Source organism: Coturnix japonica, chromosome 2 (assembly GCF_054131305.1).
Source record: "Coturnix japonica strain WE chromosome 2, WE-NBRP24, whole genome shotgun sequence".
NCBI classification, from domain to species: Eukaryota; Metazoa; Chordata; class Aves; order Galliformes; family Phasianidae; genus Coturnix; species Coturnix japonica.
In genome coordinates, this window is record NC_140664.1 from 65,701,315 (window position 1) to 65,718,604 (window position 17,290).

Sequence of the window (17,290 nt, forward strand, 5' to 3'; positions counted from 1 at the left end):
CGATCTGTGTACTGAAAGTTCTTGCTTTTGAGTGAACAACAGAAGACATTTGTATGTATATAGCTATGAAAATAAAGAACTGCACTTAAAAAAAAATCCACTTTACTTGGGTACATTCAAAACTTTAACAAGGAAAAAAGTTAAAGTAAAAAAGGGTAAAGTAGGTTTGTAGAATTCTCCAGTTTTTTAGTAAAATAAATGTGAATAATGAATAAGACACCAACAAAATAAGAGATTGGGACTTACAGGAGCTAAGATGTCTCTGAAGGTGAGTAGTTAAGGAAGAGGGCACAGAAATTGTAGATTATATTCTTGTCCATGGTGAATCTGTCCAGTAAACGTGTGACTGACTAACTGTTCTGCCCTTGTGGAAGGAAATATGTTCTACATTTACCTTTCCCTGTTAAGCATAACCAAACACTAGCACACTGCTTGAAAGGAAATCAGCATTCAGAAGTTGCAATTACTTGTATTTTTATGATTTAGCCTCAGGGAGAACTGGTTACTTTGATATTGGCTTTCCTTTGTTATGTAGTACTACACAGACTGGGATTCAGGAGAGAAAATAAGGATGTAATGCCAAATCAGATTGACTCCAATGATCTCTGAGAACAAAGCAAATAGAGAATTTGAATTATAAAAACAAAGTCCTGCACTGTAAACAGTCCCCGAGAGAAAAAGAAAAATAAAGATGATTTCTAATAGAATGTTTAAATATTTTTAAGTGAAGAAAATGTAACATTTCAGTGTTTGTAGCAGTACAACCTGCACTTATTTACTGTTTGCCTCAGAGAAGGTGACAGTTGCTGCCCACTTGCCAGCTAATAATGGAAGACCTCAGCTTGCTGCTTTTTGACTTGTGCCCACATAGCATCTTTGCTCTTGCATTGTGCAGTTTTCAGAATCGTGTAATTTTAGTCTTTCATAACTGGCAACTGTATTTCAGAATTTTAGCCTCAGAACTTCATCTTTCCATTGAGTTCCAGAAAGCTTATATGTAGTTCTTTTTGAAGAAATGTGGGGGAGAATGGATACTTTGGGCAGGAGTTCAATATATAGTCTTTAGTTCAGTTGTCCTGTGCATTAGAGAGTCTTCTGAAACCAAACGATTGGATGTATGTTTTCCTCCTTCTGCAGTTTAACATGTTGTGTCTCCCCCAAGTATACTACTGGGTGACCGAGGTTCAATGGAATTGATAGCATGTGTTAGATTTTAAGGTATATTGCTGAGATTCTTAACATTTTCTGTTTTCATGTGTGCATATGCAATGCTCTTTTTTTTTTTTTTTTCCCCTTCCACAGAGATCCTTTAAAATTGTCATGCAAAAACATTTTGGTATGTCCTATTCTGACATGTTCTTTCTAGGGCAGTCCAGAAAAACCATCCCTTTGCTTCAATATATTCCATTGGTATTGAACATAGTACATAGGTGACACTTGATCTTTTCATTTCTTTCATTCAGGGTTTTTGTTTAGCATTCTTTTTTATTCCAGTTAAACTGAACTAGTTGAAGAAAAACATTAGAAATGATTGGGCACCTAAATGTTTATTTGGAAGTTTTCAGGCTTGTAATGCTATTTTTGTTTTGATTTCAGAATGCTCTCTTTAGTTGTATTAACAGAAATGAAAGTAAGTATGTAATGAATAGTTTTTTGTTTTTTGGTTTTGGTTTTTTTTTCCCATTTTCCTTTTATAAGTTAAAAACTGTTCCTCAGAAATGCAAGAAATTCTGTAGGTGTTACATGTGCACAATTGCATGGATTTGGTTCCACAGAAGGGCTAGGCAAACATAGTTTTTTTTGCTCAAGTGCTAAGAGGATTGGGCTGTTTGCATGATTGCTATCAATTTTCAATTTATGTATCTGTATATGTTTTTTTCCTATATTGTACAAAATAAAGCAAATACGTTTGAAGTCTTATGCCATGCATTATGTTGCCTGATTTCTGTTTAGAAAATAAAATAGCTGGACACAAAGAACTTGGTGTCTCAATTCCAGTAATACTATTTAGTGGTTGGCAAACCCTGCCTGTAGTAAGGGTGCTGGAATTAGCTTGTCTGTAAGGTCCCTTCAAACCCCAGCCATTCTGTGATTCTGTTTCTCACAAAAATGTATGAATCACAATGATTCAAGCTCGCTCTCTTATTTTGTTCCAATGAGTTTTAAGATACCGGTTTCTTATTTATGTGTTTACTGTTTGTATTTGTCTAACAATTCAGTTATAGAAAAAGATTAGTTACGTTAAATAGGAACAAAATATCTGAGGATATAATTCAGCTGGCTTGTTGATGATTTAAACATGAATTCCAGATGTTTTCTGGGGACCAGAAAATGTACTTTGACTAATTAGAGATAACCCCATACATTCCTTAGACAGAGCTGAATAGAATTTGGTTTTCTGTGTTGCTTTTTTGTTGTTTTTTTTTTTTTTTTTTTTTTTTCCAAGTAGTATCTTGTGCATCATTATGTGGGGTACAGACACGGGTACATCTTTGTTCCTCTGTGTAGGAAACCATGGATTTTTCTTTGTCTTTCTTTTTTTCCTCAGTGGGGTCAATCTGTTGCAGTTATGCAGGTCATCATACAAACTGTCGAGAATATTGTCAAGCAATTTTTCGGACAGATTCTTCTCCTGGTCCTTCACAAATAAAAGCAGTTGAAAGTTACTGTGCATCTATTAGCCCTCAGCTAATACACTGCGTCAACAACTATACACAATCCTATCCGATGAGAAATCCTACAGATAGTAAGTATAAAAGTTCTTTTATGAATGTTTTTCCTCTAAAAATGTATATAGGGTGCTCTGAAAGTAATGCCTCCTATGTGTTTCAAGCCACTGTGTTTTTCAACATAGTCAGCACCATTGGGTATGCATTTTCAACAGCAATGAACAGGAGTCTTCATGCCAAGCTTGTAAAAATGTGCATCAGTAGACGTGAACTACTGAAACATGCCACCCGCCACCTCACTGTGCTCACCTCCACTCTTCGGTCTCCAGAAACATTTGGCGAGCACTGATGAATGTCAGTGGGTGCCTTTTTTTCCCTGCACCTATTCTATTCCACACTTTGCATCATAAACGTTTCCATGTCTGACGTCATTTTGTCACAATGACCCTCTGCTGCCATCTGTTGCACAGCAACAAAATGTAGTCACATACTGGTGGAAGCGTTCAGCCTCTACTGCCATACCGCAAACATACACCTCTGACATCATGCGCCACAATAATTACATTGGAGGTATTACTTTTGGAGTTGTCATTATATTACTGAATATTGTTTATTCAATAAACTATATTAGTACACTGCTTAATACTATGTAATTATATTAATTTATACATTGACTACTTTTATTTATAGGTGCACTAATTATTATTATTATTTTCTTTTATTCTTCATACTGGTTCCTGTTTTTCTTGTTTGCATTTCAAAGCAGCAGTGTTACTCTGAAATAGAATAGAAAAGATGTAAATAGGTTCAGTTGGAAGGGACCTGCAAAAATCATCATACTTTGCAGAGCTCACCCAAAATTAAAGGCTATCATTAAGAGCATTATCCAAATGCCTTTTTAACATGTACCGGCACAAGACATCAAGCACTTATCTAGAAAGTCTGTTCCAGCATCTACTTACTGTCTTAGCAAATAAGTTTCTACTAATGTCAACTCTGAACCTGCCCTTGCATAAATTTAGCCATTCCCACATATCTTGTTAGTAGATACCAGGAGAAAAATCAAGCTCGCTCTCTCTACTTCCATAAGAAGTTGCAGAGGGCAGTGAGGTCACCCCTCAGCCTCCTTTTCTCTGAGCTTAAGAAGCTCAGTATCCTCAGGCTATCTTCATAGGGCATGCCTTCCAGGTATTTTACCAGTTCTTTTGCCCTTCTCTGGATGCCATCAAGTATCTTAATATCTATTTTATATTGTGGAGTCCAGAACTGCAAAGTGTTCAAGGTGAGACTGTATCAGTGCTGAACATAGTGGGATAACTTTGTTTTGACTGGATGACTGTGATGTGTTTAATGCACTTATCTCCCAGTCTGTACCTGCATCTAGCATTACACTGTCCCAAGCACAGTCTGATAATTGTTCTTCTTAAATTTCACAGCATTGCACCAGCCTTTCTAGATTCCTTTGCAAAGGCTTTTCTTCCTCAATCTTGAGTCATGAACACCTCCCAGTTTAGTGTCTTCATCTAATTTACTAAGGATGTGTTCAGCTCCTGCATCCACAGGTGATCTGTAAAATATGTTGAACAGAACTGGACCCAGGGTTGAGCTCTGACAAACTGCACTAGTGACTGTCTACCAGCCCCACTTATTACAGCACTTCAAGTTCTACTGTTGAGCTAATTTATCACCCAGTGTACCATGAACCTGTCCTTTGCAAAGCTGGATAATTTGTCCAGAAGAACGCTGTGACAGACAGCATCGAAGGCCATACTAAAATCAAGAAAAAACTACATCCACCACTTTACCTTTGTGTCCACTAAGCAGGTGATTTTATCATAGAAGAATATCAGTTTGGTGAAACAGGACTTTCATGAATCTGTGTTGGCTGGGCGTGGTTATTATGTTATCCTTTAAATGCCTTTTAGTGGCACCTGGGTTCATCTTGTCCATAATTTCTACAGGTAATGAAGTTAAACTGTCTATAATTTGTAGGTTATTTTCTCATGTTCTTCTTGTAAATTGGGATAATGTTGGCTAGTTTCTAGTCAGTGAAAATTGCCCCGGAATCTTGAAACCTCTTGTAAAATTGTTGAGATCCTGCTGATCTGATGGTATACTCAGCAGTTCATGTTGAATCTCATGAGGCCCAGTGGACTGAGAAATGTTCAGCTGACATAACTGGTTCCTTCTGCTTTTGGCGTCCACAAATTGACACTTCTTCTGTGAGGGCTTTTATGTCTTGTGTCTTGGTTGTTGCTGTGTGCTTGAGAATTAATAATTGTTATTTCTTAAACAGGTTTGTATTGCTGTGATAGAGCAGAAGACTATGCATGTCAGACTGCTTGTAAAAGAATTCTAATGTCAATGAAAACAGAGCTTGAAATTGTTGATGGACTTATAGAAGGCTGTAAAACGATGCCTCTTCCTCAGGATCCACTTTGGCAATGTTTTCTTGAGAGTTCAAGATCTATTCACCCAGGAGTCACTGTGCACCCTCCACCTTCAACAGGCCTTGATGGAGCAAAACTTCATTGCTGTTCTAAAGCAAACTCTTCCACATGTAGGTCAGTATCTCTACCTTTCTTTGCAACTGTGAAAAGGCTTCAGAAGTTGTTTTAATGTCAGGCCTTTGCCCACATCTGACTGTGTACATTAAATAATGAGTTCTGTGAATTCATGGAGACAAAATAGGTTTAGTGTCATGTTTACTTAAAAACAAAAGCTGTTCCATTGGAAAAATCAAACCTGTCATTTTTAGCACTGGCAGAATTTAGCAGACACACTGAAGTTAATGGAAGCTATACCTTGCTGGTGGTAATACTAGTATTGAAGTAAGCTGAAGAGATTTTACCAAGATGCTGATCCAGGGCCATTGACCCAGGGGACAGTGAACAGCATTGTTGCAGATGATTGAATTTGGGCCCTTTATAGTTCGGAGTGGTTATCCACCCATCATTTCATCATTTCATCATTTTGCCAATGTGAAATTGAATTCTGTGCTGTTGCTTTCTTTTGTGTTTTAAGTTTTCATTAGCAAAGCAGCAGACCTGCTGCCTTGTGGTCAGGTTTGTAGTATAGCCCTAGAATTATGTAATTTTGTAGAACACTGTAGCAAAGGGCAGTTGATTCAATAACTTTTAGTTGCTTGCTTTAAAAATCATTTCTTTAAAATTGATCCTTCTCTTATGTTTTCAGTATGCAATAGACTTTAACAGTATAATGACGTACCATACCATCAATTGGTGGGGACGGTTGTAGTTTATGGGATATTGCTGTGAACAATGGAGGCCTGAGTATTGTTAACGCTAGAAAAGTCTCAAACAATACATTTGTTTCAAATATCATGTCAAAGGAAGAAGTATATTTTGATTGCTGGTATTTTCTGTAGAATGAATAGGTGTGATATGAAGATGAAGGATGGAATTAGAAATTGTGCATTGTTGTGTTAACTTGATTTATTATATATCAAAGTCCAGACTCCACGTATTGCATTTATGTTGAATGTTACAGTTTTATATTCTGAAGTCTTTCAGTCTTAGTGGTATAAAGATTTGCTAACATTCTTAAACAAATCTGGACAATGTTGAAACCATTGGGATTTGCTTAGAACCTGTGTGGATACTCCTACAGTATTTACTGGCTCTAATTTCAGTCAGTATAGGCTGTTGTAATCAGCAAGGAGACTACAGGCTCTGCTATAGCTGAACAAGTGCTGTTCTTTTCATTTTGTTTCTTCTTTTCCTTCCAAGGGAGCTCTGTACTAAGCTTTATAGCACAAGCTGGGGCAGTTCACAGAGTTGGCAAGAATTTGATCGCTTTTGTGAGTATAATGCAGTTGAAGTTTCCATGTTGACCTGTTTAGCAGATGTACGAGAACCTTGTCAGCTGGGCTGTAGAAATCTTTCTTACTGCACTAATTTTAATAACAGGTAGGAGAGAGACACTGGATATTTTTAAAAATATTTTCTGTGCTTCAATTAAAAGATATGTTTTTCAGGCTTGCTTTGACTATATTTACCTTTCTGATATTTTAAAATTAGTTATTGCGTAGAATATCAGAATAAACTCATGAGCTTGTAAAATGTTATCATATATTAGCAGTATATTATTATACATTATAAATAAGTTAAAGAATGCTCAAGTTTATATGTTATTTAATAATGTTTTCCTAAGAGTGTTTATGTCTTCCTTTTTTTTTCTTTTTTTTTTTTTCTTCTTTTTTTTTCCCCCAAAATTCCTTTTCTTTTAGAGATATGTGTGGTTATTCTCTACAGGACAAAATGTATAATTTTAAGTACTGCCTGAATTAGTCATTGCAAGGTTACTAGTTAAGTCATGTTTGAGTTTCAAAAGTATATTTAACATTTTATCATTTAGCTGGTAGGGATTTACGGCTTTTCACTGAGTGAATGGTAAAATGTGTGGTGTTTTCTTTCTCTTGTATACTTGCAATTTCTTAACTTTTTCTTTTAAGACCAACAGAACTTTTCAGAAGCTGCAATTCACAATCAGACCAAGGAGCCATGAATGACATGAAACTTTGGGAAAAAGGGAGTATTAAGATGCCATTTATAAATATTCCTGTTCTTGATATTAATAAATGCCAACCAGAAATGTGGAAGGCAATTGCCTGCTCACTGCAGATTAAACCTTGCCACAGCAAATCTAGAGGAAGTATTATCTGCAAGTAAGTACAATGAAAAAAAAAAAAACCAACATTCAAAGGTTCTGTTAAGGATTTTAATGAGAACTGAAACATTACTAGAGAATTGTATATGGTTTCTGTTAGGAAATGTTACATTGCAGAGCAAACACAGAAGGGGGGTAAGCTTGCATTGTTGTTCCATCCCTGTAAAGTGTTACATCCCTGCACACTTGAGATGCTTGCCTCCAGATGAGATGGATAGGTGAGATTCTGGATCTGTTTTCAAATGACAGACAGCTGTGGGAAACACATGTTTTATGGAAAAAACAAAATTTGAAATACGTGACTGGGTAGAAAAGAAGCCAGTTAATACATACCATTAGTATGATGTGATTTCACCCCATGAGTTGAACCCAAGGAAATACTAGATCTTGAAAGATACAAGCAAATGAAGTCATAGAAAACAAACAAAACTCACCAAGCTTAAGGAGTGTGTGTGTGTGTGTGTGTGTGCGCCTCTGCTGTAAGAAGGTGTGAATTAGAGGAAGAGAAAAATAGTAACACAAAACCTTTTCTTTTTTAAGTGGTGTTCATGAAGTTCTTTTTGTTTATTTATCTGAAGATCAGATTGTGTGGAAATACTGAAGAAATGTGGAGATCATAATAAATTCCCTGAAGGCCACTCAGCTGAAAGTATTTGTGAGCTTTTATCTCCAACAGATGACTTGGAGAACTGCATTCCTTTGGATACATACCTGAGTAAGTACTGACATATGTACACAACAGGCTAGAAAACAGAGATGCTTTGAATGCTTATCACTAGCTTTAATCATTTGTTATTTCTTTCAAGTAAAATGTTATTGAATATGGAACATTATTTATTTTGCATATTAGAGAAAATTGAATTGTTCAAATTGCTAGAACTTTCATTCTATTTATTCCTTCTTGTATTAGATATATGTGGCAAGGGCAGTTGTCAGTTAAATTTCTATAGATCTGTCTGTGTCTGTGACAGGGGCACAGCAGGCCCACAGGCCCACCGACCATAAAAGGGAAAAAAATTGGGGGGAGGGAAGGGAAAGGAATAAAAAGGAAAGAAAACAAACAGCAGCAATGATATGAGGAGGAAAGCTAATTATAATAGCAGAAATTCAAGTTAATTGGGATTGAAGGTAATAAAGCAATTAAATGAGAGATTCCAAAACGAAGGCCTTATTATTCTAATGCTGAAAATGAGACAGCTAGGGAGCAAACACTGCAGTGATGAGCAGTAAAAGAAAGGGGCAATCTCATGTCTTACAAGCAGTCCTCTAAATGGAAAACGGAAGTGGAACAATGAAGTCTTCTGGGAGAGGTAGTACTTCTCTTCTGAGAACCAGGTACCCAGAAGTATTGACAGTCCACAGAACTGGAGCATTAACTCTTTAACTTCCAGTGCACAACATGATGTTATGATGTAAAATATAAATAACAAAAAATCACAAAACCATGACAGTCTCTATAGGAGGAGTTCAGAGAATGCCCTGTGCCAATCACAGCTGGCTCAGTAGCAGGCCAAAGCTGAGCTAACTGGTGAAGCTGTGACATCCTCATGACAGAGCAGATACACCCTGCAACATATGGAGGGCTCACACCAAAGCAGTAAGGTATGCAACAAAAATAGTTGTAGCCCATGGAGAGCTCACACTAGAACAGAAAAATGTTGCGAGGAGGAACAAGTGGCATACATACCAACCATAACCACCAGAACTACCCACTTCTAATCCCTACTGCACCACTTCTTCTATAGAGAAGTATGAAACAAAGATGGCTGAGGTGAATGTCATGCACATTTCCATCATCTACTAGGGCTCCTGATCAACAGGAGAGGTCCCAGATAATTAGAGACTTGCCAGTGTGAATCCTGTATACAAGAAGGATCATAGGGAGGATATGGGAAACTACAGTCTGTCAGCCTGAGCTCTGTGACAGGAAAGGTTATGGAGCAGATCATCTTGAGTTGGGATCACGTGGCATATGCAGGACGACCGGGTGATCAAGCCCAGCCAGCATGGGTTCATGAAAGATGGGTCCTGCTGGACCAGCTTGTTCTTCTATGATGAGGTAACCTGGCTCGTGGGTGGGGGAAAGGCTGTGGATGTAGTCTACCTAGATTTCAGCAAAACCCCAAATTCTTGATGTACAAAATTGGAGTTTTGTAAAATTTTGGTTAAAGCTACAACTGAAGGTATTGCTGAACTTATAAATTGATTCCAGAGAGATGGTGTATTAAAGCTTTGGGTGGTTCTTTCCATTTAGTTGCTCTGTTTTCATTCATTCTCTTTCTTGTATTAGGAGAATCAGAGAGTATTACTAGTGATTTTGATTCTTAAACCAGAATAAAACTTCATCAGTGATACCAGACTTGGTAAAACATAAAGTCTACTTCAAACCTATAATTTCTTAGTTATAAGAATTTTCTTGATTGAACTAGCAGTCATTGACAGTTTGTCTGTCATTTAGAGAGAAGTTTTAGAGAATCAAGTTAGGGAATTGTGTTTTGCTTGTGAAGAATCACTTGGGTCAGTACTTCCACGACTGAGTACTAAACTTGGCAAACTGCATCGTCATGTCAAGGTTTTAGAAGTGTAATTAAAAGTGATATATAAAAAAGATTTAACAGTATTCAAAAATAAGGTTTTACTGAGTATAACAAATGCCGTGTCTTCCTGTAGATAAATTAACCTCATTTAAATCATTATAGATACTACATACTTTGTTTTCAGGTCCAAGTTCTTTAGGAAACATTGTAGAAGATGTTACACATCCATGTAATCCAAATCCATGTGCAGCTAATCAGTTGTGTGAAGTAAATAGAAAAGGATGTCAGTCTGGAGAATTGTGTCTTCCATATTTGTGTGTACCAGGTAAGGGTTTTGAACTTCTGTTTGCCTGAATTTTGGTAATAAAAATTGTACTGAAAAATTTATGAAAGCCTTAAAATGAATTGCTGATATCCAAAAAGAACTATTATCACAATTATGTGATAGCAATATCTTGCTGTCTTCTTGCTTCTTATGTTTGTATTTTTATTCTTGACCTTTTCTTACTCTTTCTTCAGAAGAAATAATATCCACACATGATCTCTAGACATCCTGCCCACTATTTAAAATTGCAAGCATACAGTACTGAAAAATATACTTCAGTTCACTGTAGCTCCAAACACAATAACATGGGTTACCCTGTATTTCCATGTATTATTAGCCATATCCACATAATTTTCCTCATTGGTCAAATAAGTGCACATTGTCTCTTGCATTGAAATTAATGAAAATTTGGATGTCAGTCTTCAAACGACATTCGGAGAGCTCTGAGAATCTGATCAAATTCAGGGGGATCAAGGATGTGCCCTTGCAGTGGCACAGCAATTCTGATATTGTATTAAAGTTCAAGATAGTATCTTATGTGTAGTTGTCCCAAATCCACCACTGGCCATAACAACTTCTCAAACTCTAGTGGCTCAAAGGCAAGTAGTTCAGGTCTAAGTGAATACTCATGCTTTTGCATCAGAGCTTACTTGTTAATACAGACTTTTACTTAACAAGATTCAGAGTTCCAGGAATTGAGAAGAAAGTGGCATGGACATAATTTATTTGCCTGTCCTTCTTTCTCTCTACTATTCAAGCTTGCAACAGTTATGTAGTATCTTTGCCCTTTAATGACTAACAGCACTATGAGCTTATTGAGTCAGGAAAACTTCAAGTATCAGTACTCCAAGGCATTTTAACTCCATGTCTCTACAACATCTGTGGGCTTGTACTTCCGAGGAAAGTGACACTGAGTTTGGGAAACAACAAAGACACAAGTAACAAATACTGTATTGCTGTTTTGTCCTTCTACTTAAGGCCAGTGTTACTTCTTCTTATTAAAGATGAAGTCTGGAGATGCTAAAATACACAACCAAATGCATTTCTGCCACTACTTAGATGAGTGATAATGTAGCTGCATCCTACTAGAAAGGAATTCATGGCCATATGTGGGCAATTGTTTTTAACATAGGTGTTGTCTAACTTCTGTACTGAGCTTTAACTTGAACCAACTTTGAGAGAGTGCCTCACGTAGAATGAGCCTGTTATCTAACTTCAGAATAGCAGGCTTCAATGGTGATGATAACAAGGTTTGAATCTACAGAAAGAGGCAGGAGATTGTGCTATGTCCAAATTCTACAGCCCCTTCTTTGTTCTACCTTAGACACCAATAATGCTTGGTGAAATTCATCTGCTCCCTTTCAATCAGACGGTGTCACTGGGTGATATGAGGAATCACCTGTGGATCTTGAAGCAGAGAGGAAAGCTGGCATTTGGTAACTGCTTAGAAAGCACGGTTAGAGTGAGGGAGAGTGAGAAGCACTGAACTGAACTGCTTGCAGCTGTGGCTCCTTTACTAGAGGAAGTGACAGAGAATGTGGAATACTTACCACATCACATATGTCTCCTTCTACTACAGAATTGTGGAAAATAAATATTACTTCAGAGATGTTGAAATTATGAGTCTCTTTATCTTAACTGTTTCTGCAAGTACTTCATTACATGGTCTCAAACAATTATTTTCCATTTCTCCTACTTGCTGCTGTGATGAGTGAAAGGTAGAGAAAACTGCTTTGGCTTTTTATTTTTTTTTTGGTTTGTTTAAAAAAAAACAGTGGTTTTCATAGTGGCACACAAATTCAAATTTAATACATATTTAGTTCAGATTATCTTTTTATATAGGCTGCAAACTGGGAGAAGCCTCGGATTTTATTGTTCGTCAAGGTACACTTATTCAGGTTCCATCCTCAGCTGGTGATGTTGGTTGTTACAAGATTTGTACCTGTGGACACACTGGATTGCTAGAAAATTGTGTAGAAATGCATTGTGTTGACCTCCAAAAATCGTGCATTGTTGGAGGACAAAAAAAGAGTAAGTATCAGAATGGTAATTATACCTTTACAGAGTACCTTTCCTTAAGTAATGAAATCTGAGTTGTATGTGAAGATGTGGAATAGATCAGAGGAATAGAATGCGAAGTTTGTCAGAAAATACAGTGGTTAATACCTGCATCCTTATATTTAACACTTGTTTAATACTTCTGTGTGCTGGAGAGTTGCATTATTTAAGTCAATACTGAATAATGCCTGACTAAATCAATGAAAGTTCTTTGTGGACTTGTTCTTAGTATGCCATTTTTCAACCTAAGGGTCACTGACTTACTTCACATGCCTTGTATTTTATAGTACTTCATAATGCATAGCTTCTCCTCTAATAGCAGAACTTGCTCATGAGGGCTTTGTCAAGGAAGCATTCTGAGAGCCAGTAGGCAGCAGGGATGAAGCAACAACAGTAAAACAAATTTGTTTGCTTTAGACAAGCTTGGTGCTGAGATTTAAACAAGTATGCATCACTCTGCAGATAGAAAAGTAGTGATACTTTGTGTAAATCAGCAGTGACATATTCTGGGACTCTGAACATTTGTGTGCTGAAAGCAGTCATTAAATCTTTCTTTTGTTTACATTCTTTTATTTTATGTTTGCACTTAATCGCTCATGTTACGATAGCAACTTGAATACCTTGCTTTCCTTGGTATATTTCTCATAGAGCCCTAAGACAATAAAGTATTTTAATTTCCACAATGTGACCTCATGTTATCGCAGAATCATGCAATGGCTTAGGTTGGATGGGCCCTTACAGATCATCTAGTTCCTACTCCCCTTCCATGGGCAAAGTTGCCATCCACTTGATGAAGCTGCCCATGGATCCATCCAGTCTGGCTTTGAGCTTCTCTGGTGATGGGGCATCCACAGCTTCTCTGGGCAGCCTGCACCAGCACCTCACCATCCTCTGAGAGAACAAATTCCACATAACATCTGTATCTCCCGTCTTTTTATTTAAAGACATTTCTCCTCGTCCTGTTACTATCAGACCGTGTAAAAAGTCTGTCTTCTCCCATTCATAAGCTCCTTTCATGTGCTGGAAGGCTGCAGTGAGGTCTCCCTGGAATAGTCTTCTCCAGGCTGAACAAGCCCATCTCCCTCAGCCTTTCTTCACAAGAGAGGTGCTCCAGCCCTTCGATCACCTTTGTGGTGTTCCTCTGGACCTGGCTCAACATCTCCACATCTTTCTAATGCTGGAGTCCCAGGCCGGGACACAGCACTCCATCACAAGGGCAAGCAGAGGGGGGCAATCACAACCCTTGCCCTGCAGGCCACCTTCCTTGTACAGTTGTCCTCCCAGGTTGCAAGCACACACTGCTGGCTCATTCAGCTTTTCATCCACCAGGATCTCCAAATCCTTTTCCTCATGACTGCTCTCAGTGAGTTCTCCCAGTCTGTACATGTATCTGGTGTTGCCCTGACCCAAGTGCTGAAGCTCATTAGGTTCTCTTTGGCCCACTTTTTAAGTCCATCTGTTTCCCTCTGTATGGCATTCCTTCCTTCAGTTTTATCAACTGCACCACTCAGCTTGGTGTCTTCAGCAAACTTGTTTAAACTGAACCCTCTGAAAGGTAACAGTAATTAAAAAATCGTCTGTGCTTACTGTTTTCTGGTATATTTGTATTAATTGGATACATTTACTTAATTATTTCCATTATTAAGGCCATGGAACGTCTTTTAATATAGACTGCAATGTCTGTTCATGTTTTGCTGGAAACTTGATATGTTCCACACGTCAGTGCTTAACCGAGCATAGTTCAGAAGATGAACGTCGGAAGTTTACAGGTAATAAACAACAGAAACTGGAAGTTCATTATTCTTAGAGTAAGGATTAGCTTATGAATCATTTCTACTGAATTCATGGCAATAGTTCAGTATAAATATATTCTTTTATCTGTTTATTTTCTAGTATCCAACCTGCACTTCTGGAAGAAAATACCTTTTTTAAAAAATATTTTAGTTTTTAGATCAGTGCAGGAAAGTTAAACCTCAGATAGTCTGTAGAAATAGACAGAGACAGGATAATGCCACTGGGGATGACAGACAAGGAGTTTGTGGAAATAGTAGAGAAATTGAGTAGAATCAGGAAGTTGGCAGAACACAGACTTCCTTTCCTACTACATGTAATGTACTACAGTATTGCTTAATTAATTGCTAATAGATACGAGGTTGAAGATAACAGTACATCTTCATGTTTGCTGGATGATTAGGAGGCTTAGTGACCTCTTATGTATCTTTCATCAGAGAAAATAAGTATGAACCATATTCTTGCTTCACGTGTTGCTTTTGCAGGTTTGCCATGTAACTGTGGAGATCAGTTTGTACCAGTATGTGGTCAAAATGGGCGCACATATCCAAGTGCTTGTATAGCTCGATGTGTTGGTCTTCAAGACAATCAATTTGAATTTGGATCATGTATTTCCAAGGATCCTTGTAACCCTAACCCTTGTAAAAATCAAAGGTAAAAGCAAAATATTCTTAAGCTTTAACATCTTTTGCTTAAAAAGCAAATGGACCTTTTTCTTTGGTGAATGTATAGTGTGTAGTAATGGTTTACTTTGGAATAGGTTGATAAAAGTAGTCTCTTTTATTTATTAATTTATTCATTTATCATAGCAATGGACTGTGATAACTGCCAATTCTTGGTTCTCTGTATAAAGTGCTGTATCATTTGTATTTCTTACACACATCTCATTTTTAGAAATAAAACAGTACTCATGTGTACTTAAAAAAAGAAAAGAAAAAAGAAATTTACCAGACATTTTACTACTCCGATTCATAATTTCTTCTAATACTTACCAAAGAAAATTTGCCTGAATTGAAAATTTGAATTAATTTCTGCTTATTCAGTTAATAATCTGTGCTTTTGATTTCTATAATTGGAAAATATGTGTAACTCTGGAAGGTTTTAAGTTTCTCTGACATAATTTCATGGTGAAAACCATGTCTGTACAATCTGTTTGTTTATTTCATGTAAGAGAAAAATCTGTGTAGAGAAACATAACAAAAACTGGCTTATGCCAGTGACAGGACAAAGTCTGAATGTTCTTCAAGAGATCAAAGTCTGTGGCTTTTACTTTTTGGTCTCTGTCTTCAGACAGAGTTCTTCCTTTTCTCAGTGTTGTAAAATTTGGAATTGTAAATTTTCTATTTGGAAAGAAAACTACCATAAGAGGTTGTGTAATACTTTGCTTTCATGACAAATGGTGAAGGTATTTTTTTTCCCCATATATTTAAAAGCAGAAAACTAAAGACAAAATAGTATTGTTTTGCAGCTATAATAGAAGTTGAGGTATTGAAACTATAAATTTTAAAGCTGCGCTGTTGGTGTACATTCTTTAACTTGTTTATTTTTAATTTGGAAAGTATTGAGTGGCTTTCTTTTCAGATTTACAGAATAATTATTATGCTTAGAACCTCAACTTATTTCATTTAAGACTGTACAGAATAGATTATTCTGGGTAAGTCTGATAAAATAACTAAACGTGTAAAACTTCATTTTAAAACATTTCTGAGGTGCTTAGAATATACTTAAAGCTTTGTGCTCCATTTGTATTTTTAAAGCATTTGAATCTCAGAATTTCTGAGTCTTTTATAAATAACATTTGAGACAGAAACACTTAGAAAAAGATTAAGGGCATACTATATGTGATTATTGTAATTTGTAGAGAAAGGGGATTGTTAGAAAAGCAGTTTGGACTTTCATCAGTCTATTTTTCAAATCCACTTGGTTGTCATTTATTTAGTAGAGAGATATCTCACAATACATATGTTTCAGAGATAAGACCACAGAAGGTGTCCATTTAATACCAAAGAAAAAGTACTTCTGATGTTTACTGCTCTCTGCTTATTTGTGAGCACTTGAGAGGAATGATTGGCTAGAAAGGAAATGGTTAGTACTGATTATTTTTAGTCATTCCCAGGACTGGATGTGATAGAGCATACCGAATGTACAAAGCTAGAATCAAATTGTGTGCTTGCAATTGGATCCTTGTCATCATTTGTTTTCACTCATCTCTCAATGCAGGCCAGACCTCTGCAATAGAAGCATTTTCCCTTGCAGTTTACTGTTTGGTGTTTGATCTAATTTTCCATAAATACATCTTTACAAAGAGAGGTTTGAGAGTAAGAAGTTTTTTGAAGCCTTTTTTGAAAATCCATTGAAAAACATTTGGTAGAAGATTAATAGAATCATAGAATTGCCCAGGTTGGAAAAGACCTTGAAGATCATCAATTCCAACTGCAGCCTAACCATAGTACCCTAACTCTAACAACCCTCTGCTAAATCATATCTGAGCACCGCATCCAAGTGGCTCTTAAACACATCCAGGGACTCAGCCACCTCCCTGGGGAGCCTATTCCAGTGTTTAACTACCCCTTCTGTAAAGAAGATTAATTTTTCTAGAAACTACAGTTGTGTGCATATGCATTAACTAAATGTTTTGTGGATCATTTTCAGGTTTGTAACAAGTTTGTAATTGGTTATTCAGAATGTTCTGTCACGTCTATTTCCTGTAGTTCTGCTTAGCCATACTTAGCTCTAAAGCACTCGAAAAGTTTTTATTGAAAATGTTTCCACGGAATACTTGCAAACTTTTTATAAACTTGAGATTATAACTTTCTTCAGGTGCATTCCAAAGAAACAAGTTTGCTTGACTAGCTTTGGAAAGTTTAAATGTAGCCAACATGAATGTGTGCCAAGACAATTAAATTGTGACCAGACACAGGATCCTGTTTGTGACACAGACAGTGTGGAATACAGTAATATGTGCACTTTATACCAAAAAGGAAAAAATCTAGCGTATCGAGGATCGTGCCAGGTAAGAAATACTTTAAGAAATGAATATTAAATCTTTGTTCTTTTATCTTCAGTTTTACAATATCCTGCTCTTATTCGTTTGACTAGTATAAAGATACACAAAATAATACTCAGGATTTTGTTAAGGGTCAAATATTTGAGATAGATATCTCAAAACCAATCAGCAGCTTGGCTTCTGCTTTCTTAGGGGAAATAACTCTGATGGTTGT

At 36.7% G+C, this 17,290-nt stretch overlaps 1 protein-coding gene across 5 annotated transcripts in view; it reads left to right on the plus strand.

The window, feature by feature from the left end:
* The window catches only part of RECK (reversion inducing cysteine rich protein with kazal motifs), a 52,982-nt gene that overhangs the window by 26,818 nt on the left and 8,874 nt on the right, over positions 1-17,290 (plus strand). For all 5 annotated transcript variants that reach the window (XM_032442531.2, XM_085540081.1, XM_032442530.2 and 2 more), the window contains 11 exons: positions 1,597-1,630; positions 2,549-2,746; positions 4,966-5,233; positions 6,419-6,598; positions 7,144-7,356; positions 7,937-8,073; positions 10,080-10,220; positions 12,063-12,251; positions 13,925-14,047; positions 14,555-14,723; positions 16,890-17,082. In XM_032442531.2, the coding sequence (XP_032298422.1) occupies positions 1,597-1,630; positions 2,549-2,746; positions 4,966-5,233; positions 6,419-6,598; positions 7,144-7,356; positions 7,937-8,073; positions 10,080-10,220; positions 12,063-12,251; positions 13,925-14,047; positions 14,555-14,723; positions 16,890-17,082 (1,845 nt within the window). The remainder of the gene's footprint in view (positions 1-1,596; positions 1,631-2,548; positions 2,747-4,965; positions 5,234-6,418; positions 6,599-7,143; positions 7,357-7,936; positions 8,074-10,079; positions 10,221-12,062; positions 12,252-13,924; positions 14,048-14,554; positions 14,724-16,889; positions 17,083-17,290) is intronic.